This window comes from Pezoporus wallicus, unplaced genomic scaffold, assembly GCF_028554395.1.
Source record: "Pezoporus wallicus isolate ANWC-B61680 ecotype Strahan unplaced genomic scaffold, APGP_CSIRO_Pwel_v1 contig_8797, whole genome shotgun sequence".
In the NCBI taxonomy this organism is placed as follows: domain Eukaryota; kingdom Metazoa; phylum Chordata; class Aves; order Psittaciformes; family Psittacidae; genus Pezoporus; species Pezoporus wallicus.
Genome location: NW_026641918.1, coordinates 96,009 through 113,928, shown reverse-complemented (window position 1 = coordinate 113,928; position 17,920 = coordinate 96,009). Strand labels below are relative to the sequence as shown.

Below are 17,920 nucleotides of genomic sequence, written 5' to 3'. Positions count from 1 at the left end.
GGTATTGCCTACACTGTGTTCTTTTTGAGGAAACCCTGCAGTGATTTCTAGCACTCATAGCAACGGAGCGATGCTATCAAGAAGAAGAGAGATCACCCGTACAGCTAAAACTCCCATACCCTTCACATTTAGGCATATGCAATGCAATAAGGACAGTTGCAGCCCCTAGATGCGTCCCAGGCTATATCCCAGCTTAAAAAGGCATCCCCATCAAAAGGGATGGGTTTTACAACTTGGGAAACTCCTGCCTAGATACTTGAAGCTTGCAATATAGGTACCTGTCACATTGCATAAGCCTGGCCACATGCTAAAAGAAATAAGCATCAGGCTCCCTAAAAGACCCCTCTGCATCCTTGAAACTCCCTAGCTCTGTGAGGCTGAAATCAGTTATGTTCTCCGAGACTAACATTATAGCAGAAGCCCACAGTGGCCTTGTCTGTCTTTATTGGTCTTGCTTTTTATTTAGTCAACAACTGGATGTTCTCTGCCACTTTTCCATATGCTTCAAGAGAGCTACCAGTGCTCCACAGAGCTGGTGGGGTGGCCATTAACTGAAGGGCAGTTACACAACTGAAACCTCTGCACTTGGAAGCAGGAAGGAAGTGTAAGGACTCTGCCCAGTGTCTCAGATAAGGGAAAAGTGGGACATTAAGACGCCTCTTCACCTCCTCCTCATGTTCCTGAGCATCACGAGCTAGTGATGCACCCCTGTGAGGTCAGACCTCCTCTGCATTCAGTGATATGCAAGGCAAATCACGGTTTCTCTGATCTTAACTGACACTAGTCCAATAGAGACGGTGTCCCCACTGTGACAGTGTCGGTCTGCGGACTGACTGATCACTGTCTACTGCTCTGGACAGTGATCCATTCTATTTTACTTTTCAGGACACCAATGAAGCTGTCTCATGAGTGGCAATCAGGTAACACCCAGAGGTATGATATTGGACTACATTACTATAGATAACACAAAATTACCCTGTTACCAAGTTTGCTCTGAACTCTTCAGAAGTTCCACGCACTGATGCACTGAGCAACAGCTACCACCAGGTACAGGAAAAGAACAAGGAAGACAATCCTGCAAGGTCTCCTCTTTGTCTCTGGCCCCAGTAAGGCCAGAGGAGATGCATTTGTCCTCCCATACCCCTCACAGTCATGGAGGGGGGAACAAGAGGGACTATCCCCCTTGCTTCAAATCGAAGGGCTGTCCTTTTATCTTAAGGAGACTGAATTGAGAACAGAGGAGATCACAGGTACAGTACAACTTTGATGAATCAAACCCAATACAGCCTTACCTCCACTGACAGCAGAACACAGGCATACTCTGCAATTAGCAGCCCATCTTCAAAAGAAAAAACAATGTTGGCATATGAAAAATAGAGAGCAGGTGATGCTTCCATTCACTGCAACTCTGCTGACAGTAGCCCATCTAGGAATCCAGATGGAAGAGGACTGATCTTAAGCTGCACTTCCCTACAGAAAAGGGTCAATGTTGGGGGCTTAGGGAGCAGCACCAACCAAAAGGTGAAAGAGGAAAAAGGATACTAGCTCTGAACCTAAATATTAACCACCTTTCCTGCGTGACAAAGGAGACTTGTGCCATTCTGATGTAGCTTTCTATTTAACATTACGTCAAACTGACTCAGTTTGGAGCTAGATGCAAACCCAAACTCACCCCAAAGTTATTGCAAGGCCATCAGGGTTCTGATGTGGGGCCCTCTGAGAGCTCATTTGCCTCCAAGTCATCTCCACAACAAGGTCTTTAGCACCACCTTTGAAAACCTCCCTAAAGATGATGCATCAGGCATCCATCCATGATAGATAAAAGCTACTCAGAGATTTGACTAGTACTAGGACCATTACTAACAAGGACTCAAAATGCACTCATCCCTTACAATGAGCATTGTTGGAAGAGAAGTCCCCATATTTCACATTTAACAGTAGGAAGCAGCAGCTGGCTTTTACTTAACCACCACCTTTACAACAGCATCCATTCCCTTTTAGCCCCATAAGGGTTTCTCCTTAATACTGCAGAAGGCCCGCACCACGCTGCATGGTTTGTCCCTGGCAGAAGCATCACATCCAGACACACAAACCAGGGTCCCTTGGTTAACCCCTGCCCTCCCCGGTCGAGAGCAGACCAAGCACGCACAGCCACGCTTTGCTCCCAGTTCTCACCTATCTTCAGCTGCTCCAAGCAATGGAAAAAAACCTTCTGCTCTCCGTGAAGCTGCAGAGGTAGCAAATCTCTGCTGTGCCTCCACTTGCAGGCAAGCAGGGGCACAGCGTGTTAGCACCTCTATCAAGGGGAAAGGGACACAGGCTAGGAAGATGCAGCATAAGCAAGCCCCTGGGTACGTAAATAAGACACGGACTTCACCCTGACCTCTTACACACACCCCAAGGATGTCATTTTGGCACACGTTCCAAGTGTGACCTCGGAATCCAGGCAGCCAACTATTTCTTAGTCTCTCTGTCTTCAGCTGTTCCCTAATCTCCTTGCAAGCAACTTCTGTGAATTCTGAGCCATTAAGAAACCCTCTTTAGCTTATGCAAAGGAAAATCAAGCCCTGCAGCCCTGGAACTAACAGAATAAGGTGCTGCACAGGTTAAGGGGGTAGTTAAGCTGCAGCCAAGATGTAGGACTTATCGAACTCTGACTTATAACTGCTCTTCCTTCCTTCCTCCCATTTGATAGGGTCTCTGATTCAAATATTACAAATTACATTTAATTGTTAATGTAATTTTTTATATGATCTCTTGTAAACTGCCACTCACTTCTCTCCATTTCCCCAATAGCCTATTGCTTTCCATCCTTGTACTTCTCATGCTCCCCTCTCTTCAACAGTTTCTCCCCTCCTTAGGCTGAATCTAAGAGTCGAAGGACTCTGATTCAGCAGCTTCACATTTACTCTTAACCGAAACATATTGTGCATCCTAAAACTGATGGGTGCCTCGTGTCATGACAAAGAACAAGTCCTTGGACCGAGCAGAAACAGGCTCATGAACTTGGACTTCATCTAGCTGAAAGCTCAAGGTAATTCATGCACATAACCTTGTCTCGTTACAGGGATTACAGAGTCTGTTGCATGCAGACATCTCACCCAAGTCCCCATCCCAACTTTACCCACCCTAGCAGCTGTAAATTGAGCTGCTATTGTGAGCACAATTGTGTGGACACTCAGTAACTCAGCTCTGCCTCTCTCTGTACTTGCTGTTTCAGCATGGGAGCAGCTCAAATTAACTTCACCCCCTCTTGTATTCCTGTGAGGTAAAAAAGGAATTCTCCTTATTTCATAAACAGCGACATGAAATGACTCAAACTCACCCAAGCAATCAAAGAGCCAGGGACTGAGCCCTAAGTTCATACAAAACCTGGCTCTTTCTTTCCAGCCTGTCCAACTAACTTCTCCCTTTACGGTTCTAAAATACCACCCATAAAGCACGCAGTTAGAGCTGTACAGACTCCCCTTCAGCATAAACCAGCCACAATAGATAGACACAAGACAACTTACATGACTTTGGGGAAGGAAAGCTTTTTCCTCAGAGAAGATGCACACAGATGGCAGACCTGCTTCACTGTGCTGCAGGATGCCTTTTCAGGGGATGGGTTCTGGACCATGGCAGGACTTCACAATGCACAAGCCAACAGCAGCACTTGCTCTCAAGAGGAAGACTTGCACTGAATTCATCAGCAGGACAGAAGTCTCAGTATTCCCCGAGAAGACCTGAGGGTCGGAGCATGGTCCTTGGAAATCCATCACAGGGGAGTTAACTGCTAGCAGCACTCCTGGGTACGACTTTTATGGTAAGAAAAGACATGTCGTTGAGATCTTGCCTATGCCTAGTTCATATTCAGCCATTCTCAGCTATGTATTCCTCTCTTTTACCCCAGAATCAACTTTGCATCCCTTTACTTTTGGCTGTGGTAGCTTCTTTCAGCACTTTCCCAGCTGTACTGAGGTTGATGCAGATCCTCCCTGCTCTGATCCTTGAAGTGCAGCACTGGCTCCTTCTGCCTGTGATAGCAGAGGCAGCGTGCCAAGAAAAGGTGCACCTTTCAGTATATACCACATGGTTTCTTATTCTCCCCTCTTCTGCCCAGCTTTTGTCACAACTTAAGGACTGCTGAAAGCCTGGGTGGTTGTGGTTAAATACATTAGCAAAGGAGGAAAACAACCAAGGCAGCAAAGGCACTTTACTAGTCCCTGTATGGATCATTTTAGGATCAGTATCCTCCATGAAAACAAACTTAGTTGTAATTAAATCTAGGCAGCAGGAATGCTGCAGGTCCCCAGTAAGCGAGGTCAGCAGGCTCAACATCACCCTGGCTCTGCATAAATAGAGCTGATTGTGCCGCACCTAAAACATGTCCCTTCCGGCCAGGAAGATATTCTTAGCACCAGTTCAAAGGCTTTAAAGTGCAGGCTTCCAATTCAAAATTCCCTTCTTGTTATGCTCCATCTGAGTATTAACAAGGCCTAACCCTGTTTAATCATGAAATCCAGGATCAAATGGTATAACAGCATGCATTACACAAAGAAAGGCCAGGTATGACAACCTAAGCACCCATCTGCTTTGCTGTCACATTTTGGTTGCAAACACCACTCACTGCTCTGTTGTACCAGGCTCCACAGCATCCGAGATTGGTAACTGGAGTGAAACATATGGAGGAAAGGTTAGCTACAGCCACCAAGTGCTAATTCTGAGCCAAACCCTGTTGGGATATTAACTAGCTCTTCAGGGTCAGGATGTTCTCTCAAGTGAGTCAATTCCTCAGATGCCTACTCAGTTCTTATTCAATCCATTGGCCTTTGATACCAGAGCAGGGTATAGGAGGTTGGTAACCATCTGACTTACTACACAGTAAGAAAGAACTCTGACCTCGGCGACAGCTTATGTGGAATCACTGAGTAACAGACCTGAAACAACACTCTTGCGAGGGACCATGCCCGGATGCAAGCCGGCAGAATGGAAAATGCCATATTCAGATGCTTCGTGTAACCCACTGTGCGGTAGCACAAAGGAATCAGTTCCTAAATCCCAGCATATGCCCTTCTGTGGGCAGTCCCAAGTCAAATGAAATGAAGCATAATTCCACTGTGCAATGCAGTAACAAAATAATGGGAATTTCAGAAACCAAAGTCCAGTGTAACACTGGACCCAAGAACATCAGTAGGGAAACAGGCCTGGTAGTAGCTTAGGGCTCAATGTTCATACACAGCAGAAGAAAATGAAGCAGATTCAGGCTCAAAAGATGAACTACACCATAGAGCTAAACTCAATCATCTGGCTGCAAGCAAAGCAACAACAGTAAGTCATGCACCAAAATAGGCATTTGGTTTTCAACTGCTTTTGTGCCAGTGCTGCAGTTTGAAGTAGTCATTTATCAACCCAAAGTACAAGGAACTTGAGTTTCTTCTAGAACTTCACAGCAGTTCTCACCCAGCCAAGTTCTAGATACCTCGCACTGTCACAGCACATCAGAAGTGAAATACAAAGCCAGTCTTAATACTGCCTTTGCTGAGGACAAGAACCACATACAAAGATTCACCTGGCCATTTTTAAGGATCAGAGCTGCTAAGCATCAATACACATCTACAGTTCTAAGGAACAGGTCTCAAGAGAAAAAGCAGGTTACTGTAGGAGCTGGATGCATTTGTCCCACAAGTTCTACTACATATGTTTAGACATTGATAAGATCAATGTAAATCACATTTTTTATTGAACACCTGAGAAATACAGGGACAATAAGGAGTTCAACCAGCCCAGCCCATGTAATCTTACCGAGCGGTTCCAGGCTTTCCCCCCCATTCAGTCACAGTCTTACCTGTCGTCACGCATATAAGGGCTCAAGAACCGGGACGAGTCATCATCGTGGCTGCTTTGCTGGCTGCTCTGCTGACTGCTGCAATACAAGGGGGAAAACAGAAGCAATTAGATTTGAAACACTCCGGTTGCAATACAGAACAAGAAAAGGTTTGTACTTCATATCTGGGGGTGCAAAGAAAAAGTAAGTTCATATCTGACTGACAACAGGCATGAGTGGTTTGAAGCCTCTTAACCTTGCTTAGTGACACCTTCCTCAAAGCTTTCTACAACACAGAAGTGACCATGCCCATTGCCTATACACTGTTTCACCCTGCCATCCCTGTCTATTACAGCTTTACATTCAAATACCGCACTGCTGCATCCCCTCTTCTAGGCAGTGGCACAAAAACGTGCTTAAAACAAACTTGCCAAGGATGAGCAGCCGTTTATTCTGGTGGAGAGTTGCGGGCAGAGCCCACAAGATGTCACTCTCCACCCTTAAATAGGTGTTTTGGGGAGGTGTTTTTAATCCCTTCATTTCTATGGATGTTAGCCTTATTCCCTCCTAGCAGCTTCCACCTGCTCCTAGGACTCATCAGGGTTCCTGCTGCTCATTTCTACAGCTTCATTTCGTTGCAAGAGCTTCCCTTCTGAGCAGTAGATAGATCTGATTCTGCCTTCAGGTAACAGACTGCAGCACAAAGAGCAGATGTGCCCAGAGCTAGCTTCGATTTGATTTCTCTCAGTACCACTGGCTATAGAGTCATGGCAACACAGCACAAACTGCACAGTCCCACCTAGGACACTGTGCACACATCCCTGAGCACACAGGTTGTGCTAAAAAGGCTGTGGTTCCACTGTTGGAAAGACCTGGGCTGTTCAAATAAAACTAGCTCAAGGTATGCGTACGCATGCTTGCAATCACAGCTTCCACTGCGCTGTACGCTGATCTACATGTCGCGTTGCCCAACGGCACAGAAATATAAATACAGTCCCCAAAAGCACCAAACTGCATCTTTTCACTCTAAAGAGCAATAATTCTCAGCCAGCAACATGTAATCTTCGACAAAACATAGTACTAAAAGACTGCCTGCTTAGAACATGAGCCAGAAAACTGCACCTTACTCAAGACAGGAAAGAGAACAGGCTGAAGCTCTCAAAAGTAAGTAATGAGGGATCAGTATTTATAAAAATCATTGAAAAAGTGATACGAAAATTAGCCTTTGAAGTTGGACAGAGAAACCCACGAAAACCTCATGTAACATTTACCCCTTTCAGCTATAAAGTCCGTGCACCGCATGGGAGACGGAGGCATGCATCTTGCGTGGGCACATTCACACAACCCCACCGAGCATACTTGGCTTGCTTCCCTCCCCATTGCCCACTGTATAGTTTTAGCATGACAGCCAAGACACGTAAACGTTTTTGCTCCAGCCTCTCAGCAAGGGGACAGATCTAATTTTCTGCTCCTACACCCACATGCTTACTCATGCTTTTCTTCAAGTGTCTCACTGTAGAAAGGATAATCAGAGAATATTGGCTTCGAGCTAGAAACCAACAGCTGGGTAAGAGCAACGTGCCCCCAAAAGCAAAGAAGCATCTTGCCTGTACTTCTGAGCTTAATTACAGCCCAGTGAACTGGTTTGCAAAGAGCACAAAGGGAACCACACTTTCCCCTCCTAATTCAAAGGGATTCTCACCCTTTGGATATGAGAAAGGGACTGTTTCTGTAACTGTTTCTGCATAAAAGAAACCCTCCCACAAGAGTTTGCCATTTCCATTGAGATCAAACAAATACAACAAAACTTACCAAAGGAAAATTCTTGCTATCACAGCCCAATGACAGACAGCACCTTCAGTGCTGGTAATCCCACGTGAAAGTTTACTTATGGACACCTATACAAGATGAACCTTAGACCCTTTCCTGCTCACCCACCCATGAGTAAATTCCTCCTTCAGAAAGTCCTCTAAATGAAGGTTTAAAATTTAAACAAATCCTGTTATTGCAACACCTCGCAAGGCAAGACCTTACCCCTATGAAGACAAGCAATGAAACCAACTCGAACCAGGAGAAATCAGTTTTTACCCACCTATTTGCCACAATCAACATGGGAGCTTTGTGAGCTTTTCACAAAGAAGGGTATTTCAGCATTCTGGATATTAGACAGCAGAGGTGTTTAAATGCCATGAAGTGTAGAGAGCAGCTGAAATGCAGGGTCTATTGTTTTATTATGCTTTACAGTCCTTTTTAAGTCGACCTGCTTTTAAGGCAACAGTGTTCCTTTGAGATAAGTTATTGTTGCTATACTGGAAATAATACCAGATAACAAAGGTATGATTTGTGCTGAACAGTGCTATAGGGGAAGCTTTCAGGTACGCTTATGACAGTTCTGTATCTAAAGAGAAGGCCAAAAGCTGGTTCAAAACCACAGGAAATCAGCAAAACAATCTTATTCTAAAACTCAGCAATGATAAACCTGCATTTGGACAAGGCATAAACTTTTGGGTACACAGGCACAGGTTGCCCCTTTCTCTATTATGATTTCAAAGACACTAAACATCAAGGTTATACCATGTGCTTTTGACTCAATGCAACCATTCAGACTTACTACTATAGACATTAAGAGTTTTAAAGGCAAGGTTAATCTGTTCTTAACAATTAAAGCTCAGGACTCTACCTCCACCACTCTTCCATCTCACTGCTCCCAAACAATTTACCCAAGTAGCCAAAGTCCAGAGGAAACATTTTCCCTACTGACCGAAACAAGTGTTCTCATCACCCCCCACTGTTCAAATCACTTGTGCACTATTTGCAAGACTTCTGCATACTGAAGAACACTAAGAGTCAACTTTACAGTTGAAGGAACCCTATACTCTTTGAGCAAGTTTGCCCTTATAGGTGTATAAAGCAAAAGAGATCCTCAAGATCAAATTCGTATTTGGTGGTGTAATTCTTGTTCTCTCAACAGTATAATCTCAGTTGCCAGTTCATCTTCCCACATCAGAAGACCCATCACCACTGTTGTACCGACTACACTCCTATGAATGCTTGCTCTAATACCTTCCTTTTCCACAAGTTTTAAGTGGTTACAAGTCTTAGTTTTTCTTGACTTCATGACCCAAATACACACACATATACTTAGGTGAACGCGCATGAGACAGTAACACAGAAGAATGAGGTTTTCTAACTCTCACCAGAAGTGAACATGAACAGATCGAAGATACTAAAAACCCTGCAAAACTTGCTTTTGTGTCTTAAATATTTCCCTCTTGCACTTGGTCTTGGGAATCTATGAGCCAAAAGCCAGATTTTGTACTATTCTTATCTGCCTGCCTTTTTAATAAGCCTCATTTTATTCCGAGATCTCAGTCTCTGAATGATAAGGCAGAGTCAAGGGCTCTTATTTTATGCATGAATAGGCTTTTAAAGCTAAACAGGTTTTCTAGTAGAAGGTATTTGTGTGGATTTCACAGTTCAGACACCCAGGTCAGTGTTCACACAGTAGGAGTATTCTGGGACTTCTATAGCCTCCAGATGCGGATGAGAAGTCCACCACACTTTTATATCCGCACGTGTGGTTTATTCAGTGGAGAGGTCTTTCAACAGTGATGGATGAATGGGGTGAGCAAACAAAGGGGAAAAAAAAATGGCTGTATCCTGGAAGATAGAATCAGTTAATGAATTTGGAGAATTACCCAAAAATCTGTGGCCTTCAGAAGGCTATTGTTACCCACAGCTATTAGCTACATTGCCAGGGCTGAACCCACATGAATATCTGGTATTCATTTTGCTTCATTAACCCCTGTATTCATAAGGCTTTGGCTTCAGTATTAAGCATTTCCAAAAGGAGAATAATAGACAGTTGACACATTCTTCAATGGCTTTCAGCAGCTGTGGCAACAGTTTTTGGAACTAAAAGCTACTATTATATGAAATACGATACATTAATATTTCCATTAACATGGGTTTGGGAACTAAAAGATATGCAGGTTATAATTAATGGAACACTGAACTTGCATCAAGGTTTCTGTTACAATTTACAAAGCTTTTTGGCTATTTGAGCACTTAGCTCTTTTCATCCTCATAGCTGTAAGCACAAAGGCTTGAATTTACCTGCCTTCAAGTATACCACAAAGTGACCAGGACTTTGGAAGAACTATCACCAGAAGCAGCACGGCAGTCCCAATATCTGGTGCAAGTTATGGTTACTTCCAAGCAGGCAAAGAAATCAAATACATTATGCCTGTTAAATGGTATTTAGTGTCAAAATCAACAGTATTTTAAGCCAAAACTCTCTTTCAATTAAGTCTAACTGATTCACTATGAAAAGGGAATCTTTTAGACAGCGAATCCCACGATATGCAAACAATTTTCATTTGAAAACTCTCCTGAGAGGTGTTTCTGCCCATCTTTCCTTGGCGACACAAACAGGGTAATAACACTAGATTGAACTTCAAGCCTCAGGTGTGCCAGAAGAAAAAGGTCCCTCAGTGTTTTCCCACAGGAGCTTGTCAAAGACAAAACAACTTTATCTTTCCATTTCACTCTCCTGCTCTGCTCGTCCTTTCCAGAACACATCCCTCCTTGTACTTCTCATGAAGCAGCAGAAACAGACCTCCCGCTCCCAGCTGCCTAACAGCACCTCTTTGTCCTAAGCAAATCAAATTCCTGTCATCAAAAGCACCACGTTACCATGGTTGCATGGATACGTAAATGTCGGTGCCATTACAGATGTCAAGAAACTGTCAGGTGAAGGGGAAGGAGGAAAAGATAAGGGACCCAACTGGAAATCACTGACCTAAGTTCCAAGGGGTAACAGTCTCCCTTGGCATAAAGGGCTGTCCTTTGACAGACCTAAAGCTTTCAGTCTGGATTAAAAGCCAATCACCTCCAGTGGTACAGCTTTCCCACAGGTGCTGCAAGTTCCCACTCTCAACATACAAAGTTCTCAGGGGAAACATACTCTTAACCACTGAAGACAGCAAGCTAACATCAGGCTTTACTAAAAAAGCTAAGGAGAACTCGTGTTCAAAGTGTGGTTGCTGAACGATAGCAAGCCCCATGGGAAGCGGGTACCACATTTCCAAGGATCACAGCATCCTTTGTTTACACAGCCTTGCTCTCCATCCAAGGACTGCCCTTCTTCATAGAAATAGGTGCAAGCACCCTGTTGCTGATCACTTTTCATTGCAACTGAAATAGGAACCTAAGAGGAAAACTTACTTGTACATAAGCTCATGCAGTGGCTCTGTGGGACAAATAGCAGGCAGAGCCAAAAGGTGAAATTTCAAGTGCCTGGTTTGAACCTTAAAGCATGCATTGCCTGGAGCCAAAGGGACACTTCCTACTCCAGAGCTTCATATCTTTTTAATAACTCAGTTTCATTAATGGGGGATTTAAAGCACTGTTTAGTCTAGAACCAGTTGGAAAGCCAGAGTGTGACTCTGTAATAGAGTCACCTTTCCTTGCTGGAAAACACTACAGATGGGCAAGTTTTCTCCTCTCACTGCATTCATTTCACCAATGAAAACACCAGCATCAACCTTCACAGCTGTCAAGGCAAGCCCTTTCATCAACATCCTGTTCAACAATGAACAACAGACATCTCCAGTTTCAAAACACAGTCTGGTGGAAAACAACCATGGTAATGAACATGATGATTAATTGTTAAATACCACTGACAGGCACAGCATTGTGTAGGGCATCACATTGAGACAGTCCAATGGTAAATATTTGCTGACTAGGTAAGACCAATAGCAATGAAGTTCCAGGCTGTAAACCAATCAGTTTTGATACTCTTGTGTCACTGCGCATCCTAAAGCACACAGATACTGAAAGGGAAACCACAAACTACAGCACAAAGGCAGGAAGATTCAGAACTGGTGGAATTCACAGCCACTTGGCACACATCGTGGCCAAAAGTCTGCAATCACAGCAACCAGTACACCAGTACTCTTCATCAGAGATATGCATGCAGCAACCTAAAAGATCAGTTCAGCAGAAGCACAAATTAGGTCTCACTTGAACTCGCAGGCTCACAAAGGAACCAAGCTGCTATTAAGCCATCATTCATGCCCTCTGACTTTTTAGATTGGAAGAGATACCACAGAAATGGAAGTTTGTGCTTACGGACTTTCTGAAACTACCAAAAGCAGAGAAGATGAGCGGCTTTACTGCAGAGAGCCATGTAAAAAATAACCCTTTTCCTGCTTTTGTTTCGAAGATGAACAAAAGTACCGATTCCAGTACTGACTATCCAACTATGTATTCAAGTCCCAAATGCAACCCATCAGATACACACTACATTTAAAGCTTTGATTTCTGGAGATGCGAGAATGATTAACACGGAGAGATATTGTCCAAAAGCATGGGACGGTATTAAAACATGTCACAATTTGTGCCAACGTGTCAGAACACACCATGTCTGACATCTGTCCTCCCCAAAGCCCCAATTAACCGACTCTGGCCACAAGCAGAACGAAAGAATGCAACCCGTTTGCCTCTTCCATTATGAAACCCCCAGGAAACTGCCAGCTCCTCACACAAATGAGGTTCCAGGGAGGATTTTGTCACAGGTTCCAAAAGCAATCCCAGGACACACACATCTGTCACTTCCTGCAGCGGCTTGCTGGGTTTCTAATGAAGGAGAAGCCCCACTTCCTCTCCTCTGTCCTAAACCAGGAACATGAAAGCTCTTAAAAGCCAGAGAAATCGAGAACTACAAAATGTACACAGTTACTCATTGTGCAGCTTCCTGGAATTGTATGGCACAAAGTGAACAGAGGTAGAGTCCACCAAGGTTTTGTCTATGAAACCTCTATGGCTGCGCGTCCAGCAGCCCAAGAAGCCTCCATCTCCCCAGCATGTAACTTTTCCTAAGGTAAGATGGAATACTCCTAATAATGTATTTCAGGTTTACATCTTAGAAGCATTTTAGGATAGGTCTTTCCCTTTAGCTCAACTTGTCATTTAGGACTTCAGTAAGTGTTTTGTGCAGGAGACCAAACTGAGGCTATTCTGAGGCAATCTATTCCCCATTGATCCAACAAAAACCACAGCCAGTTTTACGTTCTTTGGAGCACCAATGTTTTTAATGTCACCATTACCTAGTCTGGAGGCCGTAACTGACCAAACATTTATCTTTAGGACAAGCATTAACAGAAGACTAACTGGGTGATCTTGGAGCTCAAGGGAAAGGGAGGTCTAGCATTAGGACACAACAGCTTCCAGGACCTCCCATGAAAGCATGTTCAGCAAGGAATAACAAAAGCAAAACAGAATACAAACCATTTAGCATTCTTGGCATTCTAGCCTATTTCTCCCCTCCTAGGGGAGCACACCAGTAGAGTCTCTGCTCTGCATGAAATCTTCACAGGAAACTGTTCAAGAACCAAGTATTTACCATACCTCAACTATTATATATGTACTGTCGTTGAGATTTCATACAGGAGTCTAAGTCAGGCAACAGTGGCACAGGGCCCATCTGATTCCAATACTGATCTTAAGCCAAAAGGAGAGCACTCCTTTAAGCCCAAGTGATCTACCCTCTCAGCAGTTCTTGTCTTTAACATCGAGACCCAAATGCAGTTCCAGAGATTAGTAGCAAGGATGACTAAGTAGTAAATAATAAATTAAAGCAGATAGGCCTTCACATCCCCACATCAATACTGCATACTCATTACATACATATAAAATGCTAACAGATTGCATCTACTTACCTATGAGGAAAGAAACATCATCATGCCTTAATAAAAAAATCTGTGCACCTGTGAGAAGGTATCCTGCTTTATAAAGCTGTATGTGGGTAAATAACTTCTATCATTACCTGGGTAGCAAATGATGGATAAGGAGGATAGATAAGCTGTCTGCATCCCTTACAAAAATCGTATGGTATCATCTATATAGACCCCTGGAGCACCCAACATGGTAGGGATCATCATGCTTTTGTACAAGGGCAAAGTACAAGGAAACTCCTACCCCTGAGGAGGGGCTTCTTTCTGCTCTTTCACCTTGAACAAAACTGTATCATAGGCAAGCCAAGCTCTTAGAGGCCATCTCTGCTGTTTAAGGAAAAGAAACAGCCTTTTTTCTGCTCTATCAGCCACCTAACAGCTTTTAGAGAACCAGCAGGTAAACAAGCCTTAACTTTATCCAGGCTGTTAAAAACTAGCCCCAGATATAGAACATTGTGTAGGCTGGAGTTTCCGGCCGAGAAAAGCAGCCAGCCTTCATCAGACCTGGAGCTTTATGGACAGCATTGAGTCCTAAAAGCATTTGTTTATTCACTTGGATGCTTACTGTATGCTAATGGTCACAGAGCTATCGCTTTTGCTCAGGGGCATGTGAGCAACACATGCATCACTGAAACAAGTCAGCTGGTGCACAGTTTGCTCTCAACTACCAGCTTTCCCAGGAAAACCCTGCCATACAAACAGGCACAATCTGGCCACATCATGGGGTAAAGCTTATTGGACTCCAAAATACCTATCAAACTGCTACGTAACAATTTAACTAGAAAGAGGGAGTGACTGGAAGCAAACTGCATTCACCCCTCTAGGGAGAACCACATGCGATGCAGCCACCTTTTCCAGGTGGGTATTAGGAACCTGTGTACTTCATAGCGTGCCCTTGCTCCCAGTAGATGTATGGCACACTGACCACATTGGGGATCCCTGTTACAATAGTGTTGAATTGAATTCGAAGTTAATCAGCTGGACACTTTGAGCATCATCACTGTTGCTCAACCCTGAGACAGGGCTTGGAAAAAAAAACTGGACAAAACACTTGAGCCTTTTCTCTATTTCAATAGCCCCTGCTGTCTTCAAACAAACTCAGTACAGTAAATAACATTACAAACAGCAACGTCATAATAAAACAACAGCAAGAAAGAGCCAGTGCTCTGGATGACCAAGTGTGAAGCAGAAGAAGGTAGACAGGCAGTATTTATCTGCCTTACATAAAGGCAGCTTCCTGCCCTGTATTTCAGAACAGGGTTCCACATGCCTTGGGGCATAGTAAGGTTCACACCACAGTACCAGCTGCCAGTCTCCTTCACATTAATGCCACAGCATCCTTTAGGTTCATCACTCTGTGATTAACTCCCTACAGATTGTGCCCTCTCTGTCGTTTCCATGCCTGCCGAGTTTTGAGAGCCTGCTGATGATCTTTGCATTCTACAAGCCCAGAGGCTCAGCACAGTCACTGGCAAACTGTCTGGGTTTCCTCCTTTGGACTAGAAAGGGAAAAATTCCATTAGGAAACATTGTGTTTCCCATTGCGAAAGATTAACAGCCTGCTACATACGAAGCAAGAGGTGCCATGCTGGCTCTGGTATGCTAATGCCACCTAATCCATCAACCTCTTCAGCTTTTTTTGCAGTCATGCTTCAAAACCATAACCAGGGTTAAGAGGGAAATGTCCCAGTGGTGAGTTAGCAGAAAGATGCCATAGCCATGGAGATACCATGTGCGCAAGAAGGGATGAAGTTTTCTTCTGCATTCATACTGAAACATGTCTTGGCCTCTGTCTCAAACACACTTGCCACCAATGAATCCAAATTAAATCCTTCAGCTGAAAAGCCGTCCTTCAGGCTTGAGCTTTGTGATAGGGCATATGCATTATCTTCCCTGTTTGCTAAGCTATAACTGAGTCATTACCTGTATCATCACACTAAGTGAAAATAAGTAATAATCATCAACCAAAAGATGTCCTTCAATGGTAACTTCATAAAAGAAGGATTATCAAATCCTTCATGGCATGCATCTATTGATGAGATTTCCCCAAAACTAATTGGGGTGGATTAGTATAATATTAGTTTCATAGATGCACTTAAGCAATACAGGCAGTGAGTCAGTGTAGCCTGTTGGGTGCAGAAACAGTAAGAGACAAGTTTCTGTTCTTATGGAAGTGAGTACATACTTTCAGGCATAAATCCACATACAGGCTGCATGGGGGTTCCAAAGCTAGTAAAGAATAATTGCCCTATGGGAAACACGCCTCAAGATTTATACAATGCACTCATGTCTCAGAGAAAACTTGAGGTGCCTGGTATACTGTGGGTCTTCAGGAAAGGCAGATTATCCCGCTCTCCCATTAGAGGTCAACTATACTGCATACCCTGATGCACTGATACTTGTATACCCCGGTAGGACCTGGAGGGAGTTACATACAGTATAGCTTTGTCTTTGTATGGCCACACAATACCCCCCTTGGCATTAATTTCCCTGTGTTGACAAGCTCTTGGACTTCTTCATTAATTATGTGTCCCCTTTTGAGCCAAAGGACCGAGCGACTTTCAACTCTGGAAAGGAAGCAAGAGCTGACACCTTGACATGCAGACCCACCTACTAGGCACAAGGACTATTGTCCTCACAGTCTCCCAGTATCAGATGCAGAATGGATGTCAGAGAAGGTTGCACGTAAGGATTAGGCCATCACCAGCAAGTCCCATCAGCTACATTACCCATTCCAGCCAATAGGCGAGGACAAAGTGCCAGGGAGAAGCACTCCGAGATTTCTACGGGAACAACAGACCCTCCCTGTGTATTCTGGACATGCTCCTCTTGGAAGCAGGGAAGGGGAAGCGTCCAAAAACATACCTGCTCTCACTGTATTCCTTCTTCTCTCTCACACGCAGCCACTTCCGAAGGAGGAAGCGCTTGCGCCGTGGGGAAGCACTGGGTGTGGAGCAGTTGGACCAGGGTGTGTCCTCATCGCTGGAAGGGGTGATTTCAATGGATGGGAGCTGCAGGTATTCCTTGCTGGAGGATGGATCCTGATACCTGCAGGCCTCCAGGCTCTGCTCCTGCACATTCTTCATCCTCCTCATCTTGAAGCGCTTCCTGCGCAGGGTCGGGGTGGAGGAGCTGGACCAGGCAGAGCCCCCCTCCACCACCTGCTGCTCGGGGACTTGCAGTGCTGGGAGCTGCAGGGTTTCTGTCATGTTGGCAGCTGGCATCGGTTGCCCTTTCTCCTTCTGCTCCCACCCCCAAGCACTCTAGCTCTGATCCCGGTGTAAACCACACCACGACACTGCGGCTTGCCTTCCTCCTCCCTCACCCGGTCCAGCACTGCCCTCCCTCTCAAGCAGGAAGCCCCATGTTCTTCACGTGCTTTCATTTAACACACAGCGGGGTGGGGATGTTCAGGACAGACATGCCACAAGGGAAGCCAGTGTCAAGTTGTTCTCCTTCTCCTCTCTACAAAACAAAGTCCCTCCCCTGCCTGGTCTCTCTCATAGCAGGTTTAGCACCGAGACGAAGGTTGCCAGCAACGGCTTGGCTCACTTTCAGCTTCTTCCCCCCCAGTCCCCCTTTGCCTTCTGTCTTCTTTGCCTAATGTTGGCTCAGGAAAGCAAATCTCCTGGGGCTGCGCTAGGAAACTCAGCTTTGGTCTTCTCAAGAGACGAAGCAAGTATGGAGTGGAGCGGCGTGGAGCTGTGAGGAGGTCAGAGAGAGAAACAGAGGGAGGGAAGCAACAACACTAGATAAAAATCAGGAGAAAGAGGAGCAGGAGCAGCATGTTCTTTTCCTGTAGCCGGTAAAACATATGCAGGCAGCTGTTGCAAGTGGAACCGCACTCTTAATTCCAAGGGACAGGGTTTATATTACCAAATATGCTGCTGCTGCAAATCAACCGAATGAAAAAGGCTAAGACGGCAATAATAGCCCTCTGCAGCAGGCAATTGGACAGGCTTTCTCCTTGTCCCACCTTCCTGCTCAGCCAGCCCAGCCCAGGGAGGGAGGGAGCAAGCAAACTTGGACTTTCAGCCTTCTTTCACAACTAGGTGGGGGGTTTTTAGTCCCCATTGACTGTTCACAGAGAGGAAAAGGGATGGGGGAAAAGCCATAAAGCAGTAGCAGCATATGGCACCAGGACGGGGAGGCTGGTCGGCTTTATAGCTCGGGTTCACATGTGTGAAAGCTAGTTAAGTACTTGGAGAGCAATGCTGCTTCCAAAATGACAGTGGGTGATGGATGGCCTCAGGTCCAGGAACCAACAAAGACACCACATAAAGACAAGCAGACATGCAGAACAGATTTGAGACACACACTAAAACAGAAGACCCCCAGGCATTTAATATGCTAAGGAATCTCTACCAAGAGTCACGCA

The 17,920-nt window shown here is 44.8% G+C and overlaps 1 protein-coding gene across 6 annotated transcripts in view; it reads right to left on the bottom strand.

The window, feature by feature from the left end:
- Positions 1 to 17,920, bottom strand: part of GRAMD1B (GRAM domain containing 1B) — a 110,309-nt gene that overhangs the window by 62,764 nt on the left and 29,625 nt on the right. The window contains exons 1-2 of one of the 6 annotated variants that reach the window (XM_057425918.1): positions 16,408 to 17,417; positions 5,828 to 5,905 (exon numbers count right to left, since the gene is read on the bottom strand). In XM_057425918.1, coding sequence (XP_057281901.1) covers positions 5,828 to 5,905; positions 16,408 to 16,766 — 437 coding nt within the window. In that variant the 5' untranslated portion in view covers positions 16,767 to 17,417. Of the gene's footprint in view, positions 1 to 3,512; positions 3,692 to 5,827; positions 5,906 to 7,618; positions 7,694 to 16,407; positions 17,418 to 17,920 lie in introns of those variants that run through there. The other 5 variants (XM_057425917.1, XM_057425919.1, XM_057425924.1 and 2 more) reach the window with 5 other exon arrangements.